Source organism: Dama dama, chromosome 8, assembly GCF_033118175.1.
Source record: "Dama dama isolate Ldn47 chromosome 8, ASM3311817v1, whole genome shotgun sequence".
Taxonomy (NCBI): Eukaryota; Metazoa; Chordata; class Mammalia; order Artiodactyla; family Cervidae; genus Dama; species Dama dama.
The window spans coordinates 54260285-54287388 of record NC_083688.1 but is presented as its reverse complement, the minus strand read 5'-3'; the positions used below and the strand labels follow the sequence as shown (position 1 = coordinate 54287388).

At 33.5% G+C, this 27104-nt stretch overlaps 1 protein-coding gene across 6 annotated transcripts in view; it reads left to right on the top strand.

The window, feature by feature from the left end:
• Positions 1-27104, top strand: part of GLS (glutaminase) — an 87579-nt gene that overhangs the window by 20870 nt on the left and 39605 nt on the right. For 5 of the 6 annotated variants that reach the window (XM_061149127.1, XM_061149126.1, XM_061149131.1 and 2 more), the window contains exons 6-14: positions 1802-1965; positions 5765-5823; positions 13469-13501; positions 13587-13645; positions 16367-16433; positions 16990-17040; positions 19525-19701; positions 25727-25858; positions 26811-26903. In XM_061149127.1, coding sequence (XP_061005110.1) covers positions 1802-1965; positions 5765-5823; positions 13469-13501; positions 13587-13645; positions 16367-16433; positions 16990-17040; positions 19525-19701; positions 25727-25858; positions 26811-26903 — 835 coding nt within the window. Of the gene's footprint in view, positions 1-1801; positions 1966-5764; positions 5824-8876; positions 12668-13468; positions 13502-13586; positions 13646-16366; positions 16434-16989; positions 17041-19524; positions 19702-25726; positions 25859-26810; positions 26904-27104 lie in introns of those variants that run through there. The other variant, XM_061149132.1, reaches the window with a different exon arrangement.

Sequence of the window (27104 nt, the reverse complement as noted above, 5' to 3'; positions counted from 1 at the left end):
TTAGCTCAGAAATAAAATCATGCTGGTTTTTTGTTTGCTTTTTTCTAAGGTAAATATTTCTTTTTACATTAAAATATAACTTACATAAAATGAGATAAACAACTCCTTGGTGTATACAGCTTGATGAATTTATGTTAGATAATTTTATCCTAAATTTTCTTAAAACTACAAATCATTTAGATAAAATTGCAAACCATAATGTCCCAATTAAAGCTTTTATATGTCTCAAGTGCCTTCATTCTAAGTGATACTTTTATTTTTTTTACTACTTAATCTTTCTCAAGTATTTACATTTTTTTTTAAAAATGTGATTTAGTTCATTCATACTTAACGACAAGGAATCTGAGGCCCAGAATTTGTATAAAACTGGTAGAGGTGAAACTAGCACCTAGATCTCTAAACTTCTAGTCCATTATTCTCAACATTATGACAGACTTTTATCCTCATCTGGGCCTGTGAAATGTATTAAACACTCATGTGTTGTATTAAATGTTGGGTGCCGTGAACAGACACAAATTCATGAGAAACATGGCTTATCCTATGAAATAAATTCCAGTAGGGAGTGGTATTCCTATTTTCTTGTATTTGGAGGAAATGGTTTTATCATGTAGTAGAAATTTTTATATTTGGAGGAAATTATTATTAGCTAATTCTCATGCATGTCTTTTTTCTTCTTAAACATATTTTGTGTATAGAGGTGATTCTTTAACTTAGCCTTCTTATCTAGAGAAATTTTGGAACTTGACTTTGGATTAGATCATAGGTGTTTTTAAATCCAAAGGTAGTAAGACAGGCTTTTGTCAGGTAATAGAATGATTGCCAAGTTGAAGTTATAGGCTGAATTACAAGTTATTCATAAATTTGATAAGAAAAATATTATATATTATTATAAAAATTATTGTTTTTATAAAATATTATATTCTTTATTTATATATATATACATGTTTACTTATAGTTCATGATATACTTAGAAGTGAGGTGTCCCTCTGATGTCTCCATTGACTTCTGATTATCCAGGGGTAGTTATTATAGTGCCCAGTTTCACTATGAATAAGTTCCACTAGAATGAATGTGTGCCTTTATTGTGTTGGCTCACTGATTGGGGCACCTGGGATACTTTAGCAAATTAAACAGAGATCGCAGCTCTTGAGGTCAGTCACAAATTTTTCATTTTCAAACCTATTCTTTACTTTATGTGCATCCTAGCAGTTTGGTAACATAAAAAGCTTTCTTTTTGTTCCGTTGTTTATCTCCATGGTGATAATGAGTGCCTTTAGTGCCATCCGTTTCGAGTTTATAAAACTGGATGCTGTTTGTTTTAATGGGGCTGGAAATTATGAATAGATATGGTTCACAAGAAGAGGCATTTTTAGAGAGGGACTCAGAGAATGATATTGAATAAACTGAGCCCCATTTAAAAACTAACCACAGTTTAGCCTTGATTAAAGCTATGAGTAAAAAAAAAATGATGAGTAATTTCTAAAAGCACTAGTTCATTTTATATGTTAGAATACAGATATAAGTAAGGAGGGTCATACCCTCTTGTCCTCAGAGGCAGTTTTTCACATTACTTATTATGTAATAATTTTGAGCCAGTCTCTTACCTGAGTACTTGTAAACTTTTGCATTTTTTAAATAAACATATTTATTCTTACTTATTATTTAATGTCCAAGTAAACTTGTAGTTGAACTATGGGAAAGCTGTTGTAAATTAGAATTAGCATGTAAATAACAGCTGCAGTTATTGTTATATTTCTTTCCCAATTGATCTAAATTATTTTATAAATCTGCTTTTAAATAGGCATTCTGTTGGAGACACCAAAGTTCCATTTTGTCTTCAGTCCTGTGTAAAACCTTTGAAATATGCCATTGCTGTTAATGACCTTGGAACAGAATATGTGCATCGATACGTTGGGAAAGAGCCAAGTGGATTAAGGTTCAACAAACTGTTTTTAAATGAAGATGGTAAGAGTTATATAAAAGTTACTTGGAAAAAGAAATATCTCATTTTCCTGTGTAAATCTAAGCAGTTTTTTTTTTTGAAGAAAAAAATTTGAAACATTCATACTTTTTCATTTGTCATGAAACTCCTTTGAAACCTGTAGAGATAGTTTAATCACTTACTTTAAAAAATAGTTTTTTTAGCCATTTTTATACCACTGGAAGGTGAGGTAGAGAGAAGATAAGGGCAGAAAGTAAGACTTTCACTGTATATTTCACTGTATATCTTTCACTGTATATCCCCTATATATCATAGGGGAATATCTTACAAAATCTCACAGTGTTTGGAATTTGTTGGTTAGCATTGAAACTAAATGATGTTATCAAAAATATCATTTTTGGTTATCAATATCAATGTTATCAGTATTAGTTATCATTGAAGCTAAATGATGGCTACATGCACGCTTGTATTCTTTTCTTTCCACTTTTGTATATTGTATATGTTTGAAAACTTCCATAAGAAAAAGCTTTTATGGTGGCCTTTGTTGAGGTGTTTTTGCTTTTTCTCTTCCATAACATTTAGTATATGAAAGAAATACCTTGTTTTAAATAGTTGTATAACTAACAAGTCTTAATACTTTACAGGAATCGAAAGAAAAGATGATGACAAAGGTACATAGTACTTTGATCTGATAGAGATTTTAAATCTAAACACCAACATACAGATTGGTTTCTATTTTTTAGTCTTTTGGGGATATGCTAGGTTCCTCATGTGCTGAGTTAAAATAGAATTGAAGAAATCAAAAGTAAAGGAACTCAGTGATTGAAACCACTCTTGTATTTTTTCTTTATGCTGGATGAAAAATGAGTATATGCCATATACTCATTGTTTTATTAATTTTTTAAGTGAAGTTACAACTGGTATTTTCTTATGCTTCTTTTTCTATTTGTTTTGAGGGCAGTTGCATTTTCTTTCTTATTTTACCATAATCTTTTCATTCTGTGGCTTCCCTTGTGGCTCAGCTGGTAAAGAATCCACCTGCAGTGTGGCAGACCTGGGTTTGATCCCTGAGTTGGGAAGATCCCCTGCAGAAGTTTGGGAAAGTTTACCCACTCCAATATTCTGGCCTAGAGAATTCCATGGACTGTATAGTCCATGGGGTTGCAAAGAATTGTACACAACTGAGCAATTTTTACTTTCAACCTCCTAGAGCCCTAGAGATTGAACCTGATAATATCAAAAGTGAAAGGACAGATACTTGAATATATACAAATACAAGTATAAACTAATTTAGCACAGCCTGATTTCTGTGTTTTGCTTTCTGTCTGCATGTGGTTTTATATTTATATTTCTGTCTGCATGTGGTCCGTATATTCAGATGGATATAATACTGGAAATTTTTTGTTTTTTGGCTTCCCTTTGGCTGTGTACTGTTTTTCTGTGACAATAATCATTCTCATTTGGTGTGACCTCAAAGAAAGCAGACTTCTCTTAGCATAATTTGAAATAGGTGAAATCCTGATTGTACTACTTAGACAGTATCCCTGTACTAAGTTTTATTTTAACTTCTGTAACTTGTCATTCAGTTCAGTTCAGTCGCTCAGTCATGTCCAACTCTTTGAGACCCCATGAATTGCAGCACGCCAGGCCCTCCTGTCCATCACCAGCTCCCAGAGTTTATCCAGACTCATGTCCATTGAGTTAGTGATGCCATCCAACGATCTCATCATCTGTCGTCCCCTTCTCCTGCCCCCAATCTTTCCCAGCATCAGGGTCTTTTCAAATGAGTCAGCCCTTCGCATCAGGTGGCCAAAGTATTGGAGTTTCAGCTTCAGTCCTTCCAGTGAACACCAAGGACTGATCTCTGTTAGGATGGACTGGTTGGATCTGCTTTAGTACAAGGGACTCTCAAGAGTCTTCTCCAACACCACGGTTCAAAAGCATCAATTCTTCGGTGCTCAGCTTTCTTTATAGTCCAGCTCTCACATCCATACATGACTACTAGAAAACTTGTCATTATCATAACCCAAAATGTTAAAGCAGAGCTAGCTACTAAATCAGATTGTTGATCTTATATTGAGGAGAATGATGTACTGTTAAGTTACCCAATTTTTTGTCATTATTGTTTTTTAATTATACATTTTTAAGTTTTATTGAAATATAATTCACCTACCACATAATTTACTCATTCAAAACGTACTATTTAATGACTTTTAGTATATTCATAGAGTTGTACAACCATGACCACAACCAATTGTGGGATGCTTATCACCCCAACTGATACCCTGTGCTCATTAGTAGTCAATCTCTATTTCTCTTCTGTGCCTGGAAACTAGTAATCTACTTGCTGTCTCTATGGGTTTGCCTATTCTGTACGTTCTACTTACATGGAATCATTATATTTGGTGTTTTATGACTGGCATATTTTACTTTTTTTAGCATATGTTTTTAAGGTGCTTTCATGTTGGGCATATGTCAGTATTTCATTTTTAATTGCTAAATAATATTCCATTATATGGATAATAATAACATATTTTGTTTACCCATTCATCATTTGGCAGGAAGTTTGAGTTGTGGGTTATTTTTCAGTTTTTTTAATTATTACTAGTAATACTGCTGAGAACATTTGTGTACACATAAGTTTTTATTTTTCTGGGTTATATACTGAGACTGGAATTCCTGGGTCATACAGAACTATTCAACAGTTGAAGAATTTCCTTGTTTAGCTCTAGACTCATCTCACAGAAAATAACTTGCTTAAAATTCAAGGAGACAAATAATGTAGAAATAACTTGTGAACTCTGCTAGATTTGTTAAGTTAGATAGGAACTTGTTCCCAAAGAAGTTAGTTACTACCATAAACAGATTAGGAATTATGCTTTCAAATAAATGTTTCCAGTGCCCCTGTTTGGCATTTGTGTTGTACTGTAAATGACAGTATGATCAGCTGAGACTTTGAAATTCTCTTTGTTGGAAGAATTAAAAGAGGTAGGATTTTGGATGGACTTAAATTTTAAGTAATTTTTTAATTATACAAAATACATCCTTACTGTCAGGAAACATAGAAAACATGGACAATACAACTTAAATACCCTGTAATCTTTTTATCCTATGTGTATTACTTGTTTGTGTTTTCTTTTTCTGCATATGTATGTGGAGAAGAAAATGGTAGCCCACTCCAGTATTCTTACCTGGAGGATCCCCATGGATAGAGGAGCCTAGTGGGCTGCATTTCATGGGGTCACAAAGAGTTGGGACATGACTGAGTGACTGAGAATGTACATATATGTATATACATAAACAAGAAAGTAAAATACTTTCTAAAAGGAAAATTGGGTCCACACTAGATAGGCTTTTTCCAAGGTAATTTTTAATAGTAATACTATTTGATTGCTTAGTGATGTACCAAAACATTTCATGTATTTTAATTCATTCAAGTACTTTGAATTGCTGAGGTATTGGTGCTGTTGAGAGATGGGAGAATTGAGGCACAGTGAAATTCAGTTACTTGCCCAGGATCAAATAGCTAGTAAATGGCATAGTTAGGAAATTTGAATGTGCTCTTATACTACTAATCACTGTCTTTCTGTATCTGAATCTTTGTTTGCCTATATAATTACAGTAGCTTCTGAGAAGTGTATTATTGGTTTGATGTGTAAAGACTTAATTGGATTCCTCCACTTTTCTACCTCCCACCCCCAAAAAGAATTGTAACAGTGGCTTATATAAAGAAAATAGATGTCTGTTCATGGGAAGTAACTGTGCATCACAGAAAGTGGTATCAGCTACTTAACATAATTCTGTTACTTTTATATTTTTCAGATAAACCACACAATCCTATGGTAAATGCTGGAGCAATTGTTGTGACTTCATTAATAAAGGTAAACTGTTGATGTTTTAATATAGTAATATTTTTAAATACTAAGGCATAAATATGAACCTTATGTAGACTGAAAAGTTTTCTTCTGGTGTTATGTTAATCTTATGGTATAAGGTTAGAATTTTTATTTATTTCAAAATAAATGATGTAATTTCAAGGGCAAAATTAAAAACAGATGACTCATAAATTCTAACACTTACTCTTGACCTGAAGATCTGGCAGAAATTCAAAAAGAAGTTTCTGTTGAACAGTAGTCACAGTTTTTCTTCTTATAAGAAGTTTTAATATTTTTTTCTTTCTCTTTCTGGCTCTTCTAGAATGAACAGATGTAAACAGAATTAACAGCATGTTACTGTCTGATGTTTGTCATCAGCATATGTAGGGACAAATGTTCTGGTACTTTGTATTAAAGACAAAGTACATTTACCCTTGAATATTCTCAAGTCCTTGACTTTCATGAACTGTAATCACAATTTTCATTTGAACTTGTTTCATTTGTTTTACTTGAATCGTAAACAAGACTTATTCCAATTATTAAGTTATTTTATTTTTCCTACTCTTTGGTTTATTTACACTGTATGTTTTCTTGTTAAGTGTCTAGTTTGCCTTAATAATTGGAAATGCTAGTGTTGTATTGAAATAAGTATTTGAAAATGGTTCTATTCTGTGATACTGCTTAGGTTTTTAATTTATAAGTTTCATTTATATTCAATTATGTTTCATTTGTCTTTGCAACATTTATATGCTTTCTTCAGTAAATCTGTGCGTAGCCCATGATTGAAGTTAGCATAGCTGTATGGCTTTGTAGATGCATTTCTGCGGATGAGATACCTTGGTTACTCAAGTAATGTTTGAATATAAATTACACCCTTGGCCCAATTAATGAAATCTCATCTAGTTTGTATGCTATAAATTCGCTTAACTCTCAGGAATTTATTGTTGTTGGTCATGAGGAAAAGCTGTTAAAATAGAAGAGTAGTATCTTAAGAATGTATAGGTTGTTATTTTGGAGCAAATGCTTCATAAGTACTGGTCACTTAATCCTTGTAACTTTAGTGATGTAGATATTATAGCCAAGTATTATTTTTTAATGTAAGTAATTTTAGGCTATGAAAATTTTCAGTTTACCCATTATAACCTCTAGTTATTTGCTGTTGTTTAATATAAGAGAAGAGTTGTCAGTTTGATATCAAAGAAACTACTTGTTTATTATAAAAAGTTGAGTATATGATAGGCATAGTCACGCCTTCAGGTAGCTTACAGTACAGTGTGAGGTATACGTCAGTAAATGGACCCTTACAATGAAATACTACAGTGAGAGAAAAGTTTCATTAATAATTGTTCAGATTTGAACATGTAGCTTAAATTAGAAGTAAGGAAAGTTATGATAATAAAAGGTATGCATTAGTGCTTGATGAGAAAATCACTAGAAAGGTTCTAACCCTTTTTTGGGTCTTCCCGAAAAAATGTTCACATACCATGATTTTATATGAACTGTAGGGAGTTCACAGACCCATTGAAGCTGACCCATGGATCTGTTTAAGAACTTTTACACTGGAGAGAGATTAACATACCACACCAATAGTATTTTCAAGAAAGGGCATATGTAAATGATTAATAGCAGTCTTGCTTAACTGTATGCAGTTAAACATCTTTTGTTTAATGATTCATGGGCTTAATATACTACATTGAAATGCTGCATGTGAGAAATGCATGTCTGGTCATACCACATCATTACTTTATAAGTTCCACTTAACCATGTTCAATCACATGCCATAAATTATATATTGAGCCACACTAATATAAGTACTGAGAAACAGTTAAAAAAACACACATACACAGCATAAGTGTGGTTGTATCTAACTGTGCATTTAACTGAGTCATCTTGTCTTTACAAATTTGATCAGAAATTTTACATTTAGAAAAATTTACTGACAAAGTTGGAAATGAAGCTTTGGGATATGGTTCATATTTAAGGTCACTTTCTTTGAATTTTTTGTTTTATTTTTAGATGGTGTTTCACAAGTTTTATGTGTGGTTTTTTTTTTTTTTTTTTAATGAAGTTCATCTAAATCTTGGAGGGGTAAGCTTGACATACCTCTGTGTAAAATTGTCCCAGAATATAATACTTTTCTTGGACTCTTTTTTTAAAACAGAATTCAAAACTTTTATAAACACCTACTCATGATCTCTGCAGATTATATGATCCCATAATATTTATGAATTGGTAGTTGAAGCTGAAGTAATAAAACCATAGTTGAAGGGGTTTTCAAGCTCAGCCCTCTTACTCTATAAATAGGTAAAATGAGGAAACAGACTGGATAGGTTCTAACAGTAGTGGTCTTGGCTTGAGCTAAATCTGATTTTCTGTTTGCTGTTCATTCAAATTCACTCTGCCATTTTTAATGTAAATGTTTGCTGTTTTCTTGATGACATCTTCATCTTTACCTAGCATAGTTAGATTGTCTAAAAAGTTGAGAAATATTATTTTCCTTATTTCACTTATACAGAAGGTACCAGTTTATTGAATTAGAAGTCAGTCTCACTTTTAGTGAGTGTATATGGTCATTCTTTGGACATTAGTCAGTGCTTGTTATCTATAAGGAACTAGGCCTCTTATCAAGGAGCTTACACTTTTGAGTACCTGAAGTGTGGCTCTTATACCGTGGCTACTCAATGTGAATTCTGTTTTTTAACTGATGACCTTAAGGTTATTTTTTTCTTTTAAAATTCAAGACTTTATTATGGTGCTATTAAAATATTTTCTTCATGTTATCCCCCTCCCCCCCAACACATAAATTAGTAGAGTCTTTAGTAAGACTCTTTATTTCATAATTTTGTAGTATTGATATTTTTTCCTTGTAGGATTGGTGGTGATCCTCAGGAAATGGGGGAAGAGGCAGAGCAGATGTTCAAAAGGATTAGCAGATTGTGGAAAAAAGGAGGATTTGGACAGAAGGAACCTGTTGCATAAATTCTTAACTACTAAACTTGTAGGAAAACTCCAATATTTAAAATTTTAAACAAAGCTATATAGGTAAATACCTTCATAAAAGAAAATGTCATTTTTGTACTTAAAATGCACATAATTTAAAAAACCATGAAGGTGCTAACCTCTTTCTCTCTGTGGTAGCTGCTAAACTTAAAGGAATACTTTTTGATACAGTTTGTTATATTTGATGATGATGATAATGTGGTTGTTTTAGTTAAAGGAAACAGTAAAAATAGATTTGAAAGCACAGTTGTTCTGGATGAAACAGCAGTATCCTTACATTATTTTTTAATCTCAGTTTTCAGTTTAAAAGTTAAGATCTTATGATAATTTGAAGGCTGGGTGGGAAAATTAGGGCAACTTCTGCTTTTTTATTTTAAAGGTAAAGAGTAAATTGCATTGTCTTATATGTTTGTACCTCAGGTCTATTGGTATGTTCGGGGTTTTGTCATTTGAATAACTTGATTTCTCTTTTTTTTTTTTAAGTCCAAAGTATTTTTGAGTTTAAAATTTTGGAGGTTTTCACCTGTCTTTTAAAAAAAAAAAAAAATTAATCATACTCCATAAAAAATCAAGGCAAATTTAATTAGTATGTATCAAATGTTCAGTTTGGTCATGTTGACTATCACTTGTTACACGGGAGGCAGTTTGTGACTCTGGGGTGCAATGGATGAGGCCTTGAACTTGGTAACATTAATAAGAAAGGATTGTAATTGGCTTATATTTACTTCATGTTTATATCAATAGATGTGCTTGGGGTTTCTTTTTTCCTTAAATAATGGCTGGTAATTGGTGTCAATAGAATTCACTTTTCTGTTACTTTATTTTTAGGTTTAATCTATGGAAGTACTAGATTTAGAACAGTATTATTTACATGTAATAATCTATATTAATCCTCCACCTATTATTTAGCTTTAAAGCATTTTCTTTGGCTAGATTAAGCTAGGTGTTTTATAAAAATCATTTTTAGTTACCTCTTTTTGCCTTTTTCTTCTATGTCTTTTTTCCTTTTTGATTTAATTTTCAATTGGCTTCTATAGCTCCATACTTTATGAATGAATCACATGATTTACAAAATTGTGATTAATGTGTTGACTTTAAATGAGTAATATTAAATTTATTGGCACATGTCCCTGTTTTTAGTGATATTTCACCTGTGTTGTGATGTATAGTACATGATTGAGTTCATGAGTATATTGCAAAAACAGGTTATAAAACTACTCCAATGTATTTATATTAGTTCTTTTAATAGCCAGTGTTAAAACTCTTTATCAAACTTTAATGGCCAGTGTTAAAACTTCTTTATTAAATTTTTATTCATAAAAGTTTTCCTCAATGGAATGTAAATTCTTTAACTTGACAGGAACATTTATCAAAAAATTTTCTGACCTCAGGGTTTGATTACTAGTCTTTTCAAACATAAACCACATGACTTGCTTTTTAAAAGTCATGTGGTAAATGGATTAGATGTTTTGGTAAATGTATTTTGTCCAACGTATCTTTTTTATATTTTCCTACTATATATAATATAAAGTGCTTTACTTCTAAGATTAAAATAATATGTCTAATAATGCTTGTACAGTGACTTAACACCGAAATAAACACATCCCTGGGCATGGGAATATTTTTCCAAGATATAAAGGGGCGTTGATAATTTTAAAACTATCAGTTTCCAAGTCTGTTTCCTTTTGTGCCTTTTCTTAAAATTAATCTGTCTTTGGTCCAGTTTTCCCCACATTTTCCAAAAGAAAGGCATACTTCTCATGTCCTAAATTTTACTGTGGTGCACTGCTTCAGGTTGTAAAAACTTCTTGGGCACCATCAGAAGAGAACATTTTGAAAGACTAGTTATGGTATTGATGATGTGAATTACTATAATCACTGTAATGCCTGGGAACAAATCTTATATACCAGGTTGTTTCCAGTGTTTTGGTTTCAGCAAAAGGGAAGAGGATCTGATCAAGTTGTTAGCTAATAAGAACATTAAGTGTAATTTTTGAAGATATATTTTACTGTGTGACCTTTGTGTGCAATGAGATAAATGTGCAGAGGATTGAGTGACATTGTTATAACAAAACCTTTCTGATTTCCATCTACTCATCTGTTGTCAGCAAGATTTCTCAACTTTTATATCTGCAAAAATTCAAAATAAAAGAATTAAACTTCTTATTCTACCAATTAAAATATCCACTGATAGATGAATTAATTTAAAATCAGTTATTATTTTAAAAATATTCTAAAGGAAGTTTAATAATTATTGTGGGGAATAATTAACAAATAAACATTTTTCCTTTAACTTTATATGAAAAATTTCAAGTGTAACACAAAATAAACAGTAGTATAACCAGCCCCCATCCACCCATTCCTGGCTTCAATTATCATAACATTTGTTCCTTTACCCCACTGTACCCCACTACTGGAGAAATGATTTTTTTTTTTAAATAGTTGTTTTGCTTTGGCAGGATGGTACAGGGGTAGGATTTACTCTAGGTTATTTGGTATGTGTATGTGTGTTTTTTTCTAACAACTGTGCAAATTTTAATTCTGTAAAATTTTTTAAATTAGAATGATATGACATAATGATTACTAGATTCTACATATCCCTGGGGTACATGAAACCTTTACAAGAGATGACAGGGGCAAATACATCTTATCAGCTTAAATGGTATTTCTAGATAAATAATAAAAAGAAACATTAATCAAGTACTTTTATGATTAAATGGGGAAGTTTTGAGTAGAGATTTTCTTGAGTCAACACAATCATTCAGATATTTTGCCTATTTACATAATCTGCCAGAACATTTCAGATAGTTTACACAAAATCTTATATGATGTTAGACATTGACAAATATCAGTTGTTTCTTAAAAATATCAGTTGTTTCTTAAAAATAGCATAGAAGTAAAACCTAATTGTACATTAATTTAGTAAGCTGCAATGTAGATCAAGAACGTGACTGTAGTCAAGAGTTGAAACAGTTTTTGTTATTTAGTTTTTTAAAAAAATTAAACATGACAGCTAAACAAAGAAAGTACAGTTTAGATCAGAGAATGAAAGTTCAATATAATTTGTTTATTTTACATTGATTAATTGTATAACCATTAATTATCCATGTGACATCCCAATGCAAATGCTGACAATTTTTTCCAAAAGAGTTGTTTTTTGTGCTTTCTCAAAGGTTGAAAAGGTTTTTGTGGTTTAAATGTTGTTACATATTTTACAGCATTAGGATCTATGGAATATTTTGACAACTGCAACAGTTCAATGAAGTTGGTAATTTCTTCTTTTAATTATTTTTCATTGAACAGCTTTGGAGTTACATTTCTACATTTTGATTTCTGGTGTATTATAAAGAAAGAAAACTTATAATATGTCAAAGGACACTTTAGAGGAAATACATAGATAGTGATTACAGTATGGCTGTAGCTATATTATCCTTAACTTGTTTAAGCTTTGTTAATTCCTGATTTTGAAGAAATAGTGTGGTGGTCTTTCCAGCTACTGATTTATATATGTGATTGCACATTCTTTCTCAAATAAGTTGATTTGTTAAGTTTTCAGATTATCAGCCACATCCTAATCCACTTGTACAGTGGAGAATGACCCTGGCTTTATTCAATTAAATGATACTCTGGTACTTCCCCCATCCCCTTGTAATAAAACTTTAAATTTATTGTTTTGGGTTTTTTTGATGGCAAAGTTAAAAGTTTCCAGTTTTCAAATTTTAGTTGTCAAATTACTTCATTTTAAACTTGTTTTAAAAATTAGAGATGTATTGTTTCTTTTGGGTGCATATCACCAATTAATACGTTTGATTTCAGATCTACAACTTACTGCTTTGTAAACTTCGCCGAGGTAAAATGAAACCATTTGGCTACTTGAACTGATCTACGTTACCTAGTTTTTTCCTATTGACATTTGCAGTAGCAGCTAACTTGGCAGAAATAGAAGTGGTGAAACAATACATCCTCCATTCTCTGATTGGCATAATGCTAAATACAAATGTAGCTAATTTTTTTAGACTACGAACTACATTTTTTTAGTTCAACTATTGCTATAACAAGTAAGATATTAAAGGTAGAATCTCTCTACATTAATAAAGTGTATCCAGAATGTATACATATACTAGAGTTGTAAAAGATTAGTTTTGCAACATAACTTATTTTCTAACTCTAATCTGGCTTAAGGTTTAAGAAATACAAGTATTTCTACTTATATTTTAGAAATATAAGTAGGTTGTTCTTAATTGAAAACTGTAATATATATGCTTAATTCTTTGCTAAGGGTAAAAACTTTTTAAGTTTTTTTTAATGTGAAATCAAATAATAATGTATATTCTAGCAGATTATGGTGTTATGAAAGATAAGGGGATTTGAGGAACTTGTATTTAAAATTCTGTAACTTTGGGTTGGGAAGTTATACTTAAAGCATTCCCTTTGTAATTCAGATCCATTCTCAACATGCGGGTGTTAATGTAGGGACATGTGAAAAAAAGTTTTTATAAATATTACGTTATGAGTATTTCCTAGATTTAAAAGTACTAATGCACAGTATATTAATTATAATAATAGCAGTTTGGAATTTTTAATATAATATTCACTTAAGGCTTAACTGTGATGGAGTCTATATTAACATTTATGTCTCATTTCTTTGCAGCAAGGAGTGAATAATGCTGAAAAATTTGACTATGTAAGTATAATGTAGAACTCAGTTTTCATGCTACATTCTCTGTTTTGTTTTTTGATTACTAATAGTTTCTCATTTTGGTTTATAGGTAATGCAGTTTTTGAATAAGATGGCTGGTAATGAATATGTTGGATTCAGTAATGCAACGTGAGTCTGGTTTTTGATTTAGGCTTTTGTGCTAGGTTAGATATCTTGAAATTTTTAAAATCTAGGCTACAGAATTTATTTTAAATACTCTTTTCTGACTTAATGTATATATACTTCAGAGTGTTCCCTGGTAGCTCAGATGGTAAAGAATCCTCCTGCCAATGCAGGAGACATAGGACATGTGGGTTTGATCCCTGGGTTGGGAGGATCCCCTGGAGGAGGACATGGCAACCCATTATTCTTGCCTGGAGAGTCCCATGGACAGAGGAGCCTGGCGGGCTACAGTCCATAGGTTGCAAAGAGTCAGACACGGCTCTTTGTAGCACCCATACACACACACGCACATCAGTGAATAAATACTTAGAATTTGGTCATTAGAGAGAAATGCGTGATTTCTAAATCACATGAGGGAGAACACTTAATTTAACTTTAACTAGTTTTGATAAACTTCTTATGAGAAATCATATAATTAGAAGAGCCCCTAAATTTATGTCAAGTGACTGGCACTTTCTTAATTTTTTCTTTGCCTGTAATGCTTATCTTCCCTCTTGTAATCTCTCTGTGCCTGGCTAACTTGATTCTTGCCCCAACATTTTATTTTAAAATTTAGAAATCTATAGAAAAGTTGAAACAACAAATCATGAAAATCTGGACATCTTTCACTGATATTTTCTGATCAGTATTTTGTCTCATTTGCTTTTTTCTCAGCCTGTTTCTCTCTTTAGATGAACAGTTTAAAACAAGCGTGGATCTCTTCACACACATACGTGTACATGTATATAAATATACATATATGTGAGGTAGTTTTTTGTCTTTTTAAAATGGAACAGTCCTCCTAACCTAGACCCTTGCTTTTTAAAATTTTATTAAATGGCTTTTTTTGTGTGTGTCTTGTCAGTGGAACATAAATTAAGTTTTTCTGTGAAGGAGGACTAGATAGTAAATATTTTGTGTTTGTGGGCCATAAGGTCTCTGTTGCAACTACTCAGTTCTACTGCTTTAGTAGGAAAGCAAGCAATAAACACTGTGAGGATGTGTTTCAGAAAACTTCATTTATAAAAGCATGGACCAGATCTGGCCCGTTGACATTCCCCATTTTGAATAGGATTGTTTCCTAGTGATTAGACAAGGCTTAAACATTTTTGGCATGAAAATAAACTAGGTGTTGCTTTGTGTTTCAGGTTGTCTACCTTACCAATTTTATTCATCAGCTTAAGTGTCTTTCCCAGGAAGTTTTTTTATTAATCTCATCTCGCCTTTCTTCTGTGCGCTCATATTGCCATATTTTATTGAACTTATTCTATGATTCTGTCTCTTTTTGCCTCATCATTGCTATTAGATTTTCACCTCCTTAATTCCTGGATAGAGTGTCTTCCAAATCATTTCTGTATTCCTGTTATCTAGTGGATAGTAAGTACCTGATACAATGTTTGATAAACAGAACTATGTGTTAGGCATTGTGATCATTGCTGAATATAGTTAGTCCTTTTTACTATATTGATTACTTTTTCAATGTTGTATGGCAAGTCACCAAGTATGGCAAGTTGACAGGTTCATTTCCAAGAACTTTGTCATATCCAGCATAGTTTTTCTGACCATGGAAATATTCAGATATGCAGTTAGAAGGAACTGTCTACCCCTAATCAGTAATAAGAATATCACAATACAGTTCCTCTTTAAGCAGCAGCCTTCTGAACTCTTTGAGGTTGAGCTCTCAAGTGTACCACAGATAAATGTGGTACTTCCCAAACTGCTCTTTTCTGTAGGAATCCCCATGTCAGTTGATATTGCCATCCTTTCTGTAGACTGTGCTAGAAATCTCGGCTTCGTACCAGACTTGACCCTGTTTTCCCTCTTCCCGTTAGGTCGGAAGATTGCCCAAGTGGTCTTATGTTTGATCATACCTCTCCTTCCATTCCTATCATCACTGCCTAGTTAAGACCTCCTGTAGCTCTCATTACACTAGTCTCCTAATAAATCATTCATCCTTTCTTTTTCTCCTTTCCCAAACTGATGGCAGAATTATCCTTCTAAAATGTAGACCTGATAAGGTAACTTTTGAAAGCTTTCAAGCTTTCATTTTGTCGGCAATCAGGAGCCATTGCATTTTTTAGCATTTATCAATCTTTATAATTTGGTTTCAGTCTCCTTTGTTGGTTTGGTATTTTTCCACTCTTTTCCGTGTGTTTCCCAGACACATCAGAATATTTGCATTCTTGAATGAAGTCCTGTCTTTTATAACTTTGTTCATACTGTATTATTTGCCACTGCCCAGACTCCTCAGAAATTTGTTAATCCAGCATATGCTGTTGGGCCCATTTCATGTGTCTCTCTCAGTTAAATTTCCATAGATTCCCTCAGTTGAAATTGACTACTGTTCTGTTAAGGGAGCCAGAAGATACTAATAGTAAATTTTAATAATTGAATATTTGGTAATTTAAAAATTAGCTTCTTTAGTCACAAAATAGAAAGGGCCTAGTTCATTTCAGTTCTTTTAGAGCTGGGAAAATTAATGCGGAAAGAATTATTACTTAAATGACATGCCCAGGGCCACATAGCTGACCTGTTGACAGAACTGGGATTAGAACCCAGCAGCCTTGACTCTTTCTGAGGGTCAGTGTTCTTTATACTGCACTTTGCTATACAGATTAACCTACAGGACAATCATGCTTTTACAGAGGGTATATAAAAAGAGCAAATGTGTTTTTTTTTTTCTTCTAGGTTTCAGTCTGAAAGAGAAAGTGGAGATCGAAATTTTGCAATAGGATATTACTTAAAGGAAAAAAAGGTTTTTGAATTTTGCTTATTTTTCAGATTATTCTTTTATTTAATAAAATATAGAGAGATGTATACTAAAAACTCAACAATAGCTTTTAAATAACTACCTGTGACTAACATGCAGAAGTTTTTGCAAAACACTCTTGAATTAATACTATCAAAGTATTAATATTATTCAAGCAGGTTGTATTTGGTAGCATTATTTGCCTAGTTATATTAATGCAGATTTTGTGTAAGGATTGGTATATTTTTCAAAAGTATAACCCTTGACTGTTGTTGGTTATACTTGATTTTTAAATTTTAAGTATCTGGTCCAGTAATTTGGTTCATGAATAATGAATCAATTTATTATTGTCAGTTAAACTAGTATCTTGAAGTATATATGTGATAACATTTTGATTTATTCTTCATTATTTCGTGTTTGTACCCTTTTATAGATTGTGTCCTATTTTGTTCTCAATTAGAATGAAATGTGTTTATATTTTAAATTTAATCTCCATGTATCTTCTTTGTGTGCATTCTTTTCCTGCGTGCCTGTGTTTTCAATTGCCTATTTATTTTTTCAGTGTTTCCCAGAAGGCACAGACATGGTTGGTATATTGGACTTCTATTTCCAGGTAACTTACTTTAACTGTATGAACTATGTATATAAGTGGATGTGTCACATTTTGCAGAATAGAGATGTCTCTGAAATCTTGGCTCTGAGCCGAGAGAAAGTCATTTCCCATTAACTTTAGAAAAAAATGCCCGTGTTAAATGCAGTCTTATGCCTGTAATATCTCAGAATGTAACAGGGAAATGTTTTTTTCTATAAAAGTGGTATATTTAAGGAATATGAAAACTAATGTACAGCTCCAGCAATTGCTTCTCTTTATTATAAACTGAGCACTGTTTTCTTAGTTTTAAATTTTTCTTTGAAGGAGTTACTTGTTTCTTTATCAAAAAGTTCACATTCAGCATTCTAAAGTGGCATATTCTTTCTTTCTTTAGTTCATTTCTACAGTGTCACATAGTGGATTTTCTAATAAGTTAAAGTAGCTTTCCATATTCATGGGGAAGAGGACCATTTACATATCTTCATGGGATAGAACTGAAGTTAAGATAGTCTTCCTTAGAAGAAGGAATTCTTTTTCTCCTGTCGTGTTTTCAGTTCATTCTTAGAGATTTAATACCATTGGTGCTTCTACACTTGATCTTAGCCAAAAGGCCAAGAAGTGATCCATTGGTGCTTCTAATGAGTTTGTAGTATACTTAGTAGCTACATAGTAACTAATTGTTGTTAATTTCTGTTTCACCTAACATTTGTCTGGCTTTACTTTTTGAGCTTCTTTAATTTTAACCTTTTAGTAATCTTAAAGAACAAGTAAGGAAAGTTGATAATGAAGTAATCTTGATAGAAGTCCAGGTCTCAGCTTGTCACCTGCCCAGTGTGAAGAACTATGACTTGGGAATCCAGACTGCCAACAGAAAATCAAAATCTAACCTGGCCACTTTTTAAGACATGTGACTTAGCTTCAGCTGCTGAACCCTGGTTTCATTTTCTGTGGCATAAGCTTGATCTAACTTCCTGCATTACATTGATGAGTTCATAAGATGTATATGAAGTTTCTTTGAGGCTATAAAATGTATTAAGTTCAGTGTCATATTTATCCAGTGGCCCTTATTTTCTCCCTAGCCTATATGGATTTCTTCCGTATGTTAAAGTTTCTTTTCCTTTGGTACACATATTTGACTGTTATAGCATAGGTACTAGTAATCTACTGTGAAATTTCTGTACTTCAGGGCAGAAATCAAGAGACAGCCATGGAAAACTTAATCGCTTTTTTGGAGAAGGACTACATCTAACTGAACATCTGTCAGGGTACCAGGAGAGTACTCTTAAATTGGGTTTTGTCGAATTGGAAGTATCACCTTATGACAAACACAATTTCTATTAATACTAATTATAAATTAGGAATTGGTCATTTGAGTTCAAATATTTTTTCTTTTAGAAAGCTTTTCATAATTAAATCACCTTTACTATAAGTCTTTGCTGTGTGGATCTGTGTTATAAGTAGATTCTGTAGTTTTGGAGAAATAGAGAAGGGGTTTTAAAATAATGAGGCAAAAGTAAAAACCAGTCAAAAAGTGGCCCCTAATCAGTTCTCTGATTCATTGCAGTTAATTAGTTTCCATTATTGCTATTTCCAAACCCTTTTGTGCATCTGATAGGTCTTGAATTATGAGTAAGGAATATTGTAAGTTGAGAACTCAGTCTTTTCTTCTTCTTCCTATCGTCTCTTTCTCTTCCACTTTCGCCTCAGTTTTGGTTGCTGTTAATGAAATTAAAGCAGCATTTATTTATTGTTTTAGTTTTATGGGTAAATTTGGATTTGGTGTGGTAAAAACTATTTCCATTATTTTGATGATATTGGAATGCAAAAATTTTACCCTACTGTGTACTTGGACTTTGCTTTTTTTAATTCATTATACCATATCCAGCAATCATAGTCAATATCAAATAGCTATTTGAATGTTAATAAACAGTGTAAAAGCAACAAATTTGGTTTAGGCACACAGAGCATTCAGGCTAGAACTTAGATTTTTTCCTGTAGTCCTTTGTGTGTTGCCATATGAGGATGATGAGCTTTTTTATAGGCAAGATGTCAGACTTTTTTCCTTAAAGTAGCAATTTTTCATGTAGATGCTAACTATCATAATACTGATGTATGTTGCTTTATTTTAAAAATAGGTCATCCCTCTTTTTTCCCTGTTGAGTTAAAAATAATTATGTTTATATATCCTACAGAAAGCATTAGCATTTAAGCAAGCTTGAATATCACACATGAGGCAATTTGCAGTTCTTAGTGCTAAAGGTCTGGCTCTTCCTATCCTAGCTCTGCCATTGAAAGACTGAATAACTGATGAAATAGAAGAAATGTTAAAAGGGCTGGACTATTGTTCAAATTTAAATCTTTGTGTAATGATATCAAATTATCCCTTTGGAAGAAAGATTTCAGATCTCTATGAAATACTAGATAAAATAGATTGTCTTACAGGTCAACTGTACTAAAAATAATGTGAGCCTAAATTTTTAGAATTTAATTTTTTCTTCCTTTTAGCTATGCTCCATTGAAGTAACTTGTGAGTCAGCTAGTGTGATGGCAGCAACACTGGCTAATGGTGGCTTCTGCCCAATCACTGGTGAAAGAGTACTGAGTCCTGAAGCAGTTCGAAATACACTCAGTTTGATGCATTCCTGTGGCATGTATGATTTCTCAGGGCAGTTTGCTTTCCATGTAAGTAATTGTTTGATCTTAATTTCTCTGGCAGGAAACTAGTCTGGACTAGCTTCTTTTTAAGATGCAGCTCTTGAGCTGTCCATTAATTTTTGAGAGCGAGGCTTATTCTCAGGTTAATTTGTTACAGAATTAGTAAGAAATAGAGTTATGCAGTCTATGACATGTTCTTAAGAACTTGAAGTTTAATCTATAGGTCCTTTTCACTTTTATTTTAAAAGGCATTTCACTGTAGATGCTTAGTACAGACTTTACTTTTAGTTACTAGTATATAATATGGTGGTGATTAGGTACTTCAGGAATTCTTTAAGTTCAGAAAGAGTGCATGCATAACTGTGGTATTCAGCATCTTTGTTTACAACCATAGGTGTTTTAAAGGATTTAAAGTGTATTCAAGTTAAAAATATATTACTTTGAGCTCTGTTGTACATTTGCCACTTGTGAAGTGTTAGAGACTTCTCTTATTTCATTCTATATCAAGTTGTAATGCCCTAAAATTTTGTTTTGAAAATGTTATACATAGAAAAATCGATGAATTATCATATGATACCACTTTTGTATAGAATCTTAAAAAAAAAAATGATACAGATGAAATTGTATACAGAACAGAGAAATAGCCACACAGACACAAGGACCTGTTTACTGTATAGTACAGAGAACTATACTCAATATTTTATAATAACATATAAGGAAAAAGAATCTGAAATATATACACACACAGACACACACAGTAAGCCCCCTATGTATGAACAAGTTCTGTTCCAAGAGCAAATTTGTGAGTGCAACAGAGTTAGCGTAGGTACCCAAGTAACACATTTGGCTATGCAGTACTGTACTATAATAGGTTTATAATACTTCTCATACAAATAATACATAAAAAACATAATAAAACATTTTTAATCTTACAGTACAATACTTTAAAGTGTAGTAGTACAGTACAACAGATGGCATACAGGGGCTGGCATTGAGTGAACAGGCAAGAAGAGTTATTGATTGGAGGAGGTGGGAAATGGTAGAGCTGAAGGATCACTGGCAATAGGAGACAGGGCAAACTATAATTTGACTCACGTTTTACGTTGGTAGCACTGATTCTGGCGTCTTGCTGGAATCAAATGCACGTTCATATCTTTGAAAGCTTGCAACTTGAAGATTTGTGTGTAGGGGCCTTACTGCATGTATATCTTAAACAGTTTGCTGTACACCTGAAACTAACACAACATTATAAATTAACTATTCTTTAATAAAAAATAAAGGTACCTGGCACTCAACCTCAGTAATTATCAATACACGAGCAGTCTTGTTTCATCTTTATTACACCTACTTCCCCTACCCTTTTCATAGTTAAGTATGTAATTCTAAATGATAAGGACTCCAAAAAATCCACAGCAACATTATTACCTATAAAAACCTAAAAAGGATTTTAACCTAATATTTAGTCAATAATAGAAAAGAATATGAGAAAGTGTATGTATATTTATAATTGGATCACTTTGCTGTACAGCAGAAAATAACATTGTAAATCAACTGTACTAAAAGTTTAGTTGATGTCCAGATTATCTGGATTATCTTAAAAATCATTATTCCATAGTTTATTTCACTTGAATGCAAATAAGGGCTATCCATACATTGTGATTGTTGTGTCTCTTTATTATTTTTTTTAAAATCTATACTCTTCCCGCTTAACCTACCTCTGTTTTCTTATTTTTAAATGAAAAAAACTGGATCAGTTTTAATGTAGTTTGTCAAAGTATTGATTTTGCTTACTACATCTCTTCCGTTGTCCCTGGTATTTGCTGTAAATTAGTAGGTTCCATTCAGGTGATTATTTTGTTTTGCTACTTTTGTGCAAGATTACTTCTAGCAAGAGGTCCGAATTGTTAATAAACCATTAGTAAAGCACTGTCCTGATGACATTAATTTTGTCTTTTATCATAGTTGGTGTCAAGTTTTACATAATGTAAACTTAAATGCTTTGAAGTGGATTAATTTGAATTAGTACCATCTTATCTCTATTCTTTAGAATTTCTCTGCCAGTATACCACAGAGAATCATCTTGGAAGAGATAATTTCACATTGTTTTAGTCATGAAGTATTTTTTTGAAAATAACTTATACTTAAAAGCAATACATGTTTACTGTAGAACAATTAGAAAATATAACCAAAAAGAGTAAAAATGTGAATGTCTCCACAAGTTAAATTCCTTAGAGTATATCTTTCAAATTTTTTTTTCCATATTTAAATATATCCCAAGTGTTTTGTAACTGTCTTTTCATTTACTATATTACAAACGCATTGGTAAATATTAGGTTGGTACAAATGTAGTTGTGGTTTTGGACCCTGAATTTTAAATCTATAATTAGACTCAAACACATCTTTTTTAATCAAAGTATGAACCATTAAGAATCAGCACATTTTTTGCCAGTGAGAAATAAGTCTATTTCTGTAGTGTAAAAATCCATGCTTCGGGATGTGGTGAACATTAGGAGAGCATTTTCTGCTTCCTGCTGGTTGTGTAAGTGTTTTCCCTGCAAAACGTTAATGAGATGCTTGAAGAAGTGGTAGTCTATTGGCGAGGGTCAGGTGAATATGGCGGATGAGGCAAGATGAACCCATTTCCTAACCCACTTCGTTCAAATTTGAAGCCTAGGTTGTACAACATACATACAACATGTACAACATGTCCAGGCGTTGTCATGGAGGAGAATTGGGCCCTTCCTGTTGACCAGTGCTGGCTGCAGGCATTGCAGTTTTCAGTGCTTCTCATCAATTTACTGAACATACTTCTCAGTTGTATGGATTTCACCAGGGTTCAGAAAGTTGTACTGGATCAAACCGGCACGAGACCACCAAACAGTGACCATGACCGTTTTGTGGTGCAAGGTTGGCTTTGGGAAGTGTTTTGGAGCGCCTTCTCAGTCAGGCCACTGAGCTGGTTGTCACAGGTTGTTACATACAATCCACTTTTTGTTTCAAGTCAAAATCCGATCAAGAAATGATTCACTGGTGACACTTTAAAACAATGATTTTTTTGATTTTCGGTCAGTTCATGAGGCACCCACTTAAGAAGCTTTTTTCACCTTTCCAAATTGCTTCAAATGCCGGATTCTGTAGAATGGTCAACGTTGAGTTCTTGGGCAACTTCTCATGTAGCTATGAGGATCACCTTTGATGATTGATCTCAGTTCAGTTCAGTCACTCTGTCTGTCGTGTCTGACTCTTTGTGACACCATGGACTGCAGCCTGCCATGCCTTCCTGTTCATTATGAACTCCTGGAGTTTACCCAAACTCATGTCCATTGAGTCAGTGATGCCATCCAACCATCTCATCCTCTGTCGTCGCCTTCTGTTCCCACCTTTAATCTTTCCCAGCATCAGGGTCTTTTCAAGTGAGTCAGCTCTTTCCATCAGGTGGCCAAAGTATTGGAGTTTCAGCTTCAACATCAGTCCTTCCAGTGAACACTCAGGACTGATTTCCTTTAGGATGGACTGGTTGGATCTTGCAGTCCCAGGGACTCTCAAGAGTCTTCTCCAAAACACAGTGCAAAAGCATCAATTCTTCGGTGCTCAGCTTTCTTTATAGTCCAACTCTCAAGTCCATACATGACTACTGGAAAAACCATAGCCTTGGCCGACAGACCTTTGTTGGCAAAGTAATGTCTCTGCTTTTTAATATGCTGTCCAGGTTGGTCATAACTTTTCTTCCAAGGAGTAAGTGTCTTTTAATTTCATGGCTGCAGTCACCATCTGCAGTGAGTTTGGAGCCCAAGAAAATAAAGTCAGCCACTGTTTCCACTGTTTCCCCATCTGTTTGCCATGAAGTGATGGGACCAGATGTCATGAGCTTAGTTTTCTGAATGTTGAGCTTTAAGCCAGCTTTTTCACTCTCCTCTTTCACTTTCATCAAGAGGCTGTTTAGTTCTTCACTTTCTGCCATAAGGGTGGTGTCATCTGTATATCTGAGGTTATTTATTTCTCCCGGCAGTCTTGATTCCAGCTTGTGCTTCATCCAGCCTGGCGTTTCTCATGATGCACTCCATATAAGTTAAATAAGCAGGGTGACAATATACAGCCTTGACGTACTCCTTTTCCTTTTTGGAAGTGAGAAATAGATTTAAGGGACTAGATGATAGAGTGCCTGATGAGCTATGGACGGAGGTTCTTGACATTGTACTGGATACAGGGATCAAGACCATCCCCAAGAAAAAGAAATGCAAAAAAGCAAAATGGCTGTCTGAGGAGGCCTTACAAATAGCTGTGAAAAGAAAAGAAGCGAAAAGCAAAGGAGAAAAGGAAAGATATACCCATTTGAATTCAGAGTTCCAAAGAATAGCCAGGAGAGAGAGGTAAGAAAGACTTCCTCAATGATCAGTGCAAAGAAGTAGAGAAAAACAATAGAATGGGAAAGACGAGAGATCTCTTCAAGAAAATTAGATATACCAAAGGAACATTTCATGCAAAGATGGGCTCAATAAAGGGCAGAAATGGTAGGGACCTAACAGAAGCAGAAGATATTAAGAAGAGGTGGGGAGAATACACAGAAGAACTGTACAAAAAAGATCTTCACGACCCAGATAGTCACGACGGTGTGATCACTCACCTAGAGCCAGACATCCTGGAATGCAAAGTCAAGTGGGCCTTAGGAAGCATCACTACCAACAAAGCTAGTGGAGGTGATGGAATGCTAGCCGAGCTATTTCAAATCCTAAAAGATGATGATATGAAAGTGCTGCACTCAATATGCCAGCAAATCTGGACAACTCAGCAGTGGCCACAGGACTGGAAAAGGTGTTTTCATTCCAATCCCAAAGAAAGGCAGTGCCAAAGAATGCGCAAACTTCCACACAGTTGCACTCATCTCACGCTAGTAAAGTAATGCTCAAAATTCTCCAAGCCAAAAAAAAAAAAAAATTCTTCAAGCCAGGCTTCAACAGTACATGAACTGTGTACTTCCAGATGTTCAAACTGGGTTTAGAAAAGGCAGAGGAACCAGAGATCAAATTGCCAACATCGGCTGGATCATCAAAAAAGCAAGAGAGTTCCAGAAAAACATCTATCTCTTCTTTATTGACTATGCCAAAGCCTTTGACTGTGTGGTTCACAATAAACTGTGGAAGATTCTGAAAGAGATGGGAATACCAGACCACCTGACCTGCCTCTTGAGAAATCTGTACACAGGTCAGGAAGCACCAGTTAGAAATGGACATGGAACAACAGACTGGTTCCAAATAGGTCAAGGTTGTATATTGTCACCCTGCTCTCAGTTGGTCATTGTGTATTTCTGATGGCCAGCTAGTGTGCTCCTCATCCTTAAGGTTCTCATCTCCTTTGCAAAACTGCCTAAATCACCACTGCACTAAACGTTCATTAGCAGTTCCTGGGCCAAATGTATTGTTAGTGTTGTGCGTTGTCTCTGCTGATTTACAACCCATTTTGAACTCAAATAAGAAAATCACTGAAATTTGCTTTTTGTCTAACATGATTTCCCTAGTCTAAAATAAGCATAAGCAGCAAGTAACAAGTCATTGGGGCTTCCCCAGTGACTCAGTGGTAAAGAGTTTGCCTGTGATACAGAAGCTGCAAGAAATGTATGTTCGATCCCTGGGTTGGGAAGATCCCCTGGAAGAGTGTATGGCAATCCACTCCAGTATTCCTGCCTAGAGAATTCCATAGACAGAGGAGCCTGGTGGTTCCTGCAGTCCCTGGGGTTGCAATGGTTGAAGCGACTTGGCACACATGCACACTGTAAGTCATTAAACAAAAAAAACCATAAAGCAAGAAATGTGCATTAAAATGATGTACAGAATTATCACATTTAAGAACATGTTCCAATATCAAATGGCAGAGTTCAACAATGCAAAACCGCAATTACTTTTGTACCAATCTAATACTTATCTACATTTTAATATTGGAATGCTACTATATGGAAATACACTGTAATATTTTAACCAGTTCCCTTATTGTTGGACATAACTTTTCTTGTTTTAAAATGTTAACATGAGTGTCCATTTTTTCAAACTATTTTCAGGTTGGTCTTCCTGCAAAATCTGGAGTCGCTGGGGGCATTCTTTTAGTTGTCCCCAATGTCATGGGCATGATGTGCTGGTCTCCTCCTCTGGACAAGATGGGCAACAGTGTTAAGGGAATTCACTTCTGTCATGTAAGCATTTTTTTTTTTTTTTTTTATGAAAATGATGATCATAAAAGTTGAGCCATCTGATGGTTCTACTGTATTACTCATTTCCATAGTTTGACTGTTTGCATTCTCACTGCCAGTCTGTCAGTTACTCAATAGCCATGTTTGTGTTTGCAAAGGAGCTTTAAATTGCCTCTACCAGACAGCTCCTATATAATCATCCTCACAAATTACAAATTTGTTTGATGCTTAAGTTTTAATTTCATGGTTGTAATTAGTTTTCAGTTTCTAAAAGCTCAGCAAACGACATTAAACTTGGAGAAGTCATTTAGACCTCACCATAAGTGAAAGATTGAGTCTTTTTTTTTTTTTTTAAGGAAATAAGTATTGGCAATTTAAAATTACTACTACTGTTAACTAGTTCAGTATCTTTTGTTGTTACCCAAGTGTTGCTAGTATTTTATCTTTTGGTTTTATTTACATTTACTAATTCCTAGAGTCTGCACTGAGTATCATAATTTATTCTACACATTTTCCCATTTAAAGTACCAGTTTATTTTTCAGTTTTTTTAATATTTTACAAAAACTAGAGAATGACATTGGATTCCTTATAGATTAAAATACATTGTAACCAGAGTATTTATTTATATTTTTGTGGTGCTATAGTTATTTGATAGAATAATTACTTCATGGGGCCTATTATTATAATGCCCATTTTACAGAAAATGAAAGTTACATATTTTGAGTGCCTGAGCCCTAAGGTTATGGTAGTAAATTTTCAAATGCTTGTAGTCCATGTCTTCTTGTTTTGACTTCGGTCTTCTTGATGCATCATGCAGCTTTATTAACATGCAGTGGTACTTTCTATGAGATAGTAGTTAAGTTGAACAGTATTAGTGAAATTTGTTAAAATATGGAAAAACAATAGCCATTGACTAAGCCAGTTTCTTATAATACCTGTTTTGTTTAATTATAGGATCTTGTTTCTCTATGTAATTTCCATAACTATGATAATTTGAGACACTTTGCTAAAAAACTTGATCCACGAAGAGAAGGTGGTGATCAGAGGGTAAGCAAAATTCTTATTTAGATTATTATGCAACTTTTTTTGAGAGAGAAAATGAGGTTCACCAGTTTAAATAAAACTTACTTTAATTGTTAGTGGCCTCCTATTTTTACTAATAACAAATGAGTAATGTTGAATTGTTGACGTTATCATCCTGGACATACATACCAAATATTACTGTTTTATTTAAACTCAAACTGGTTA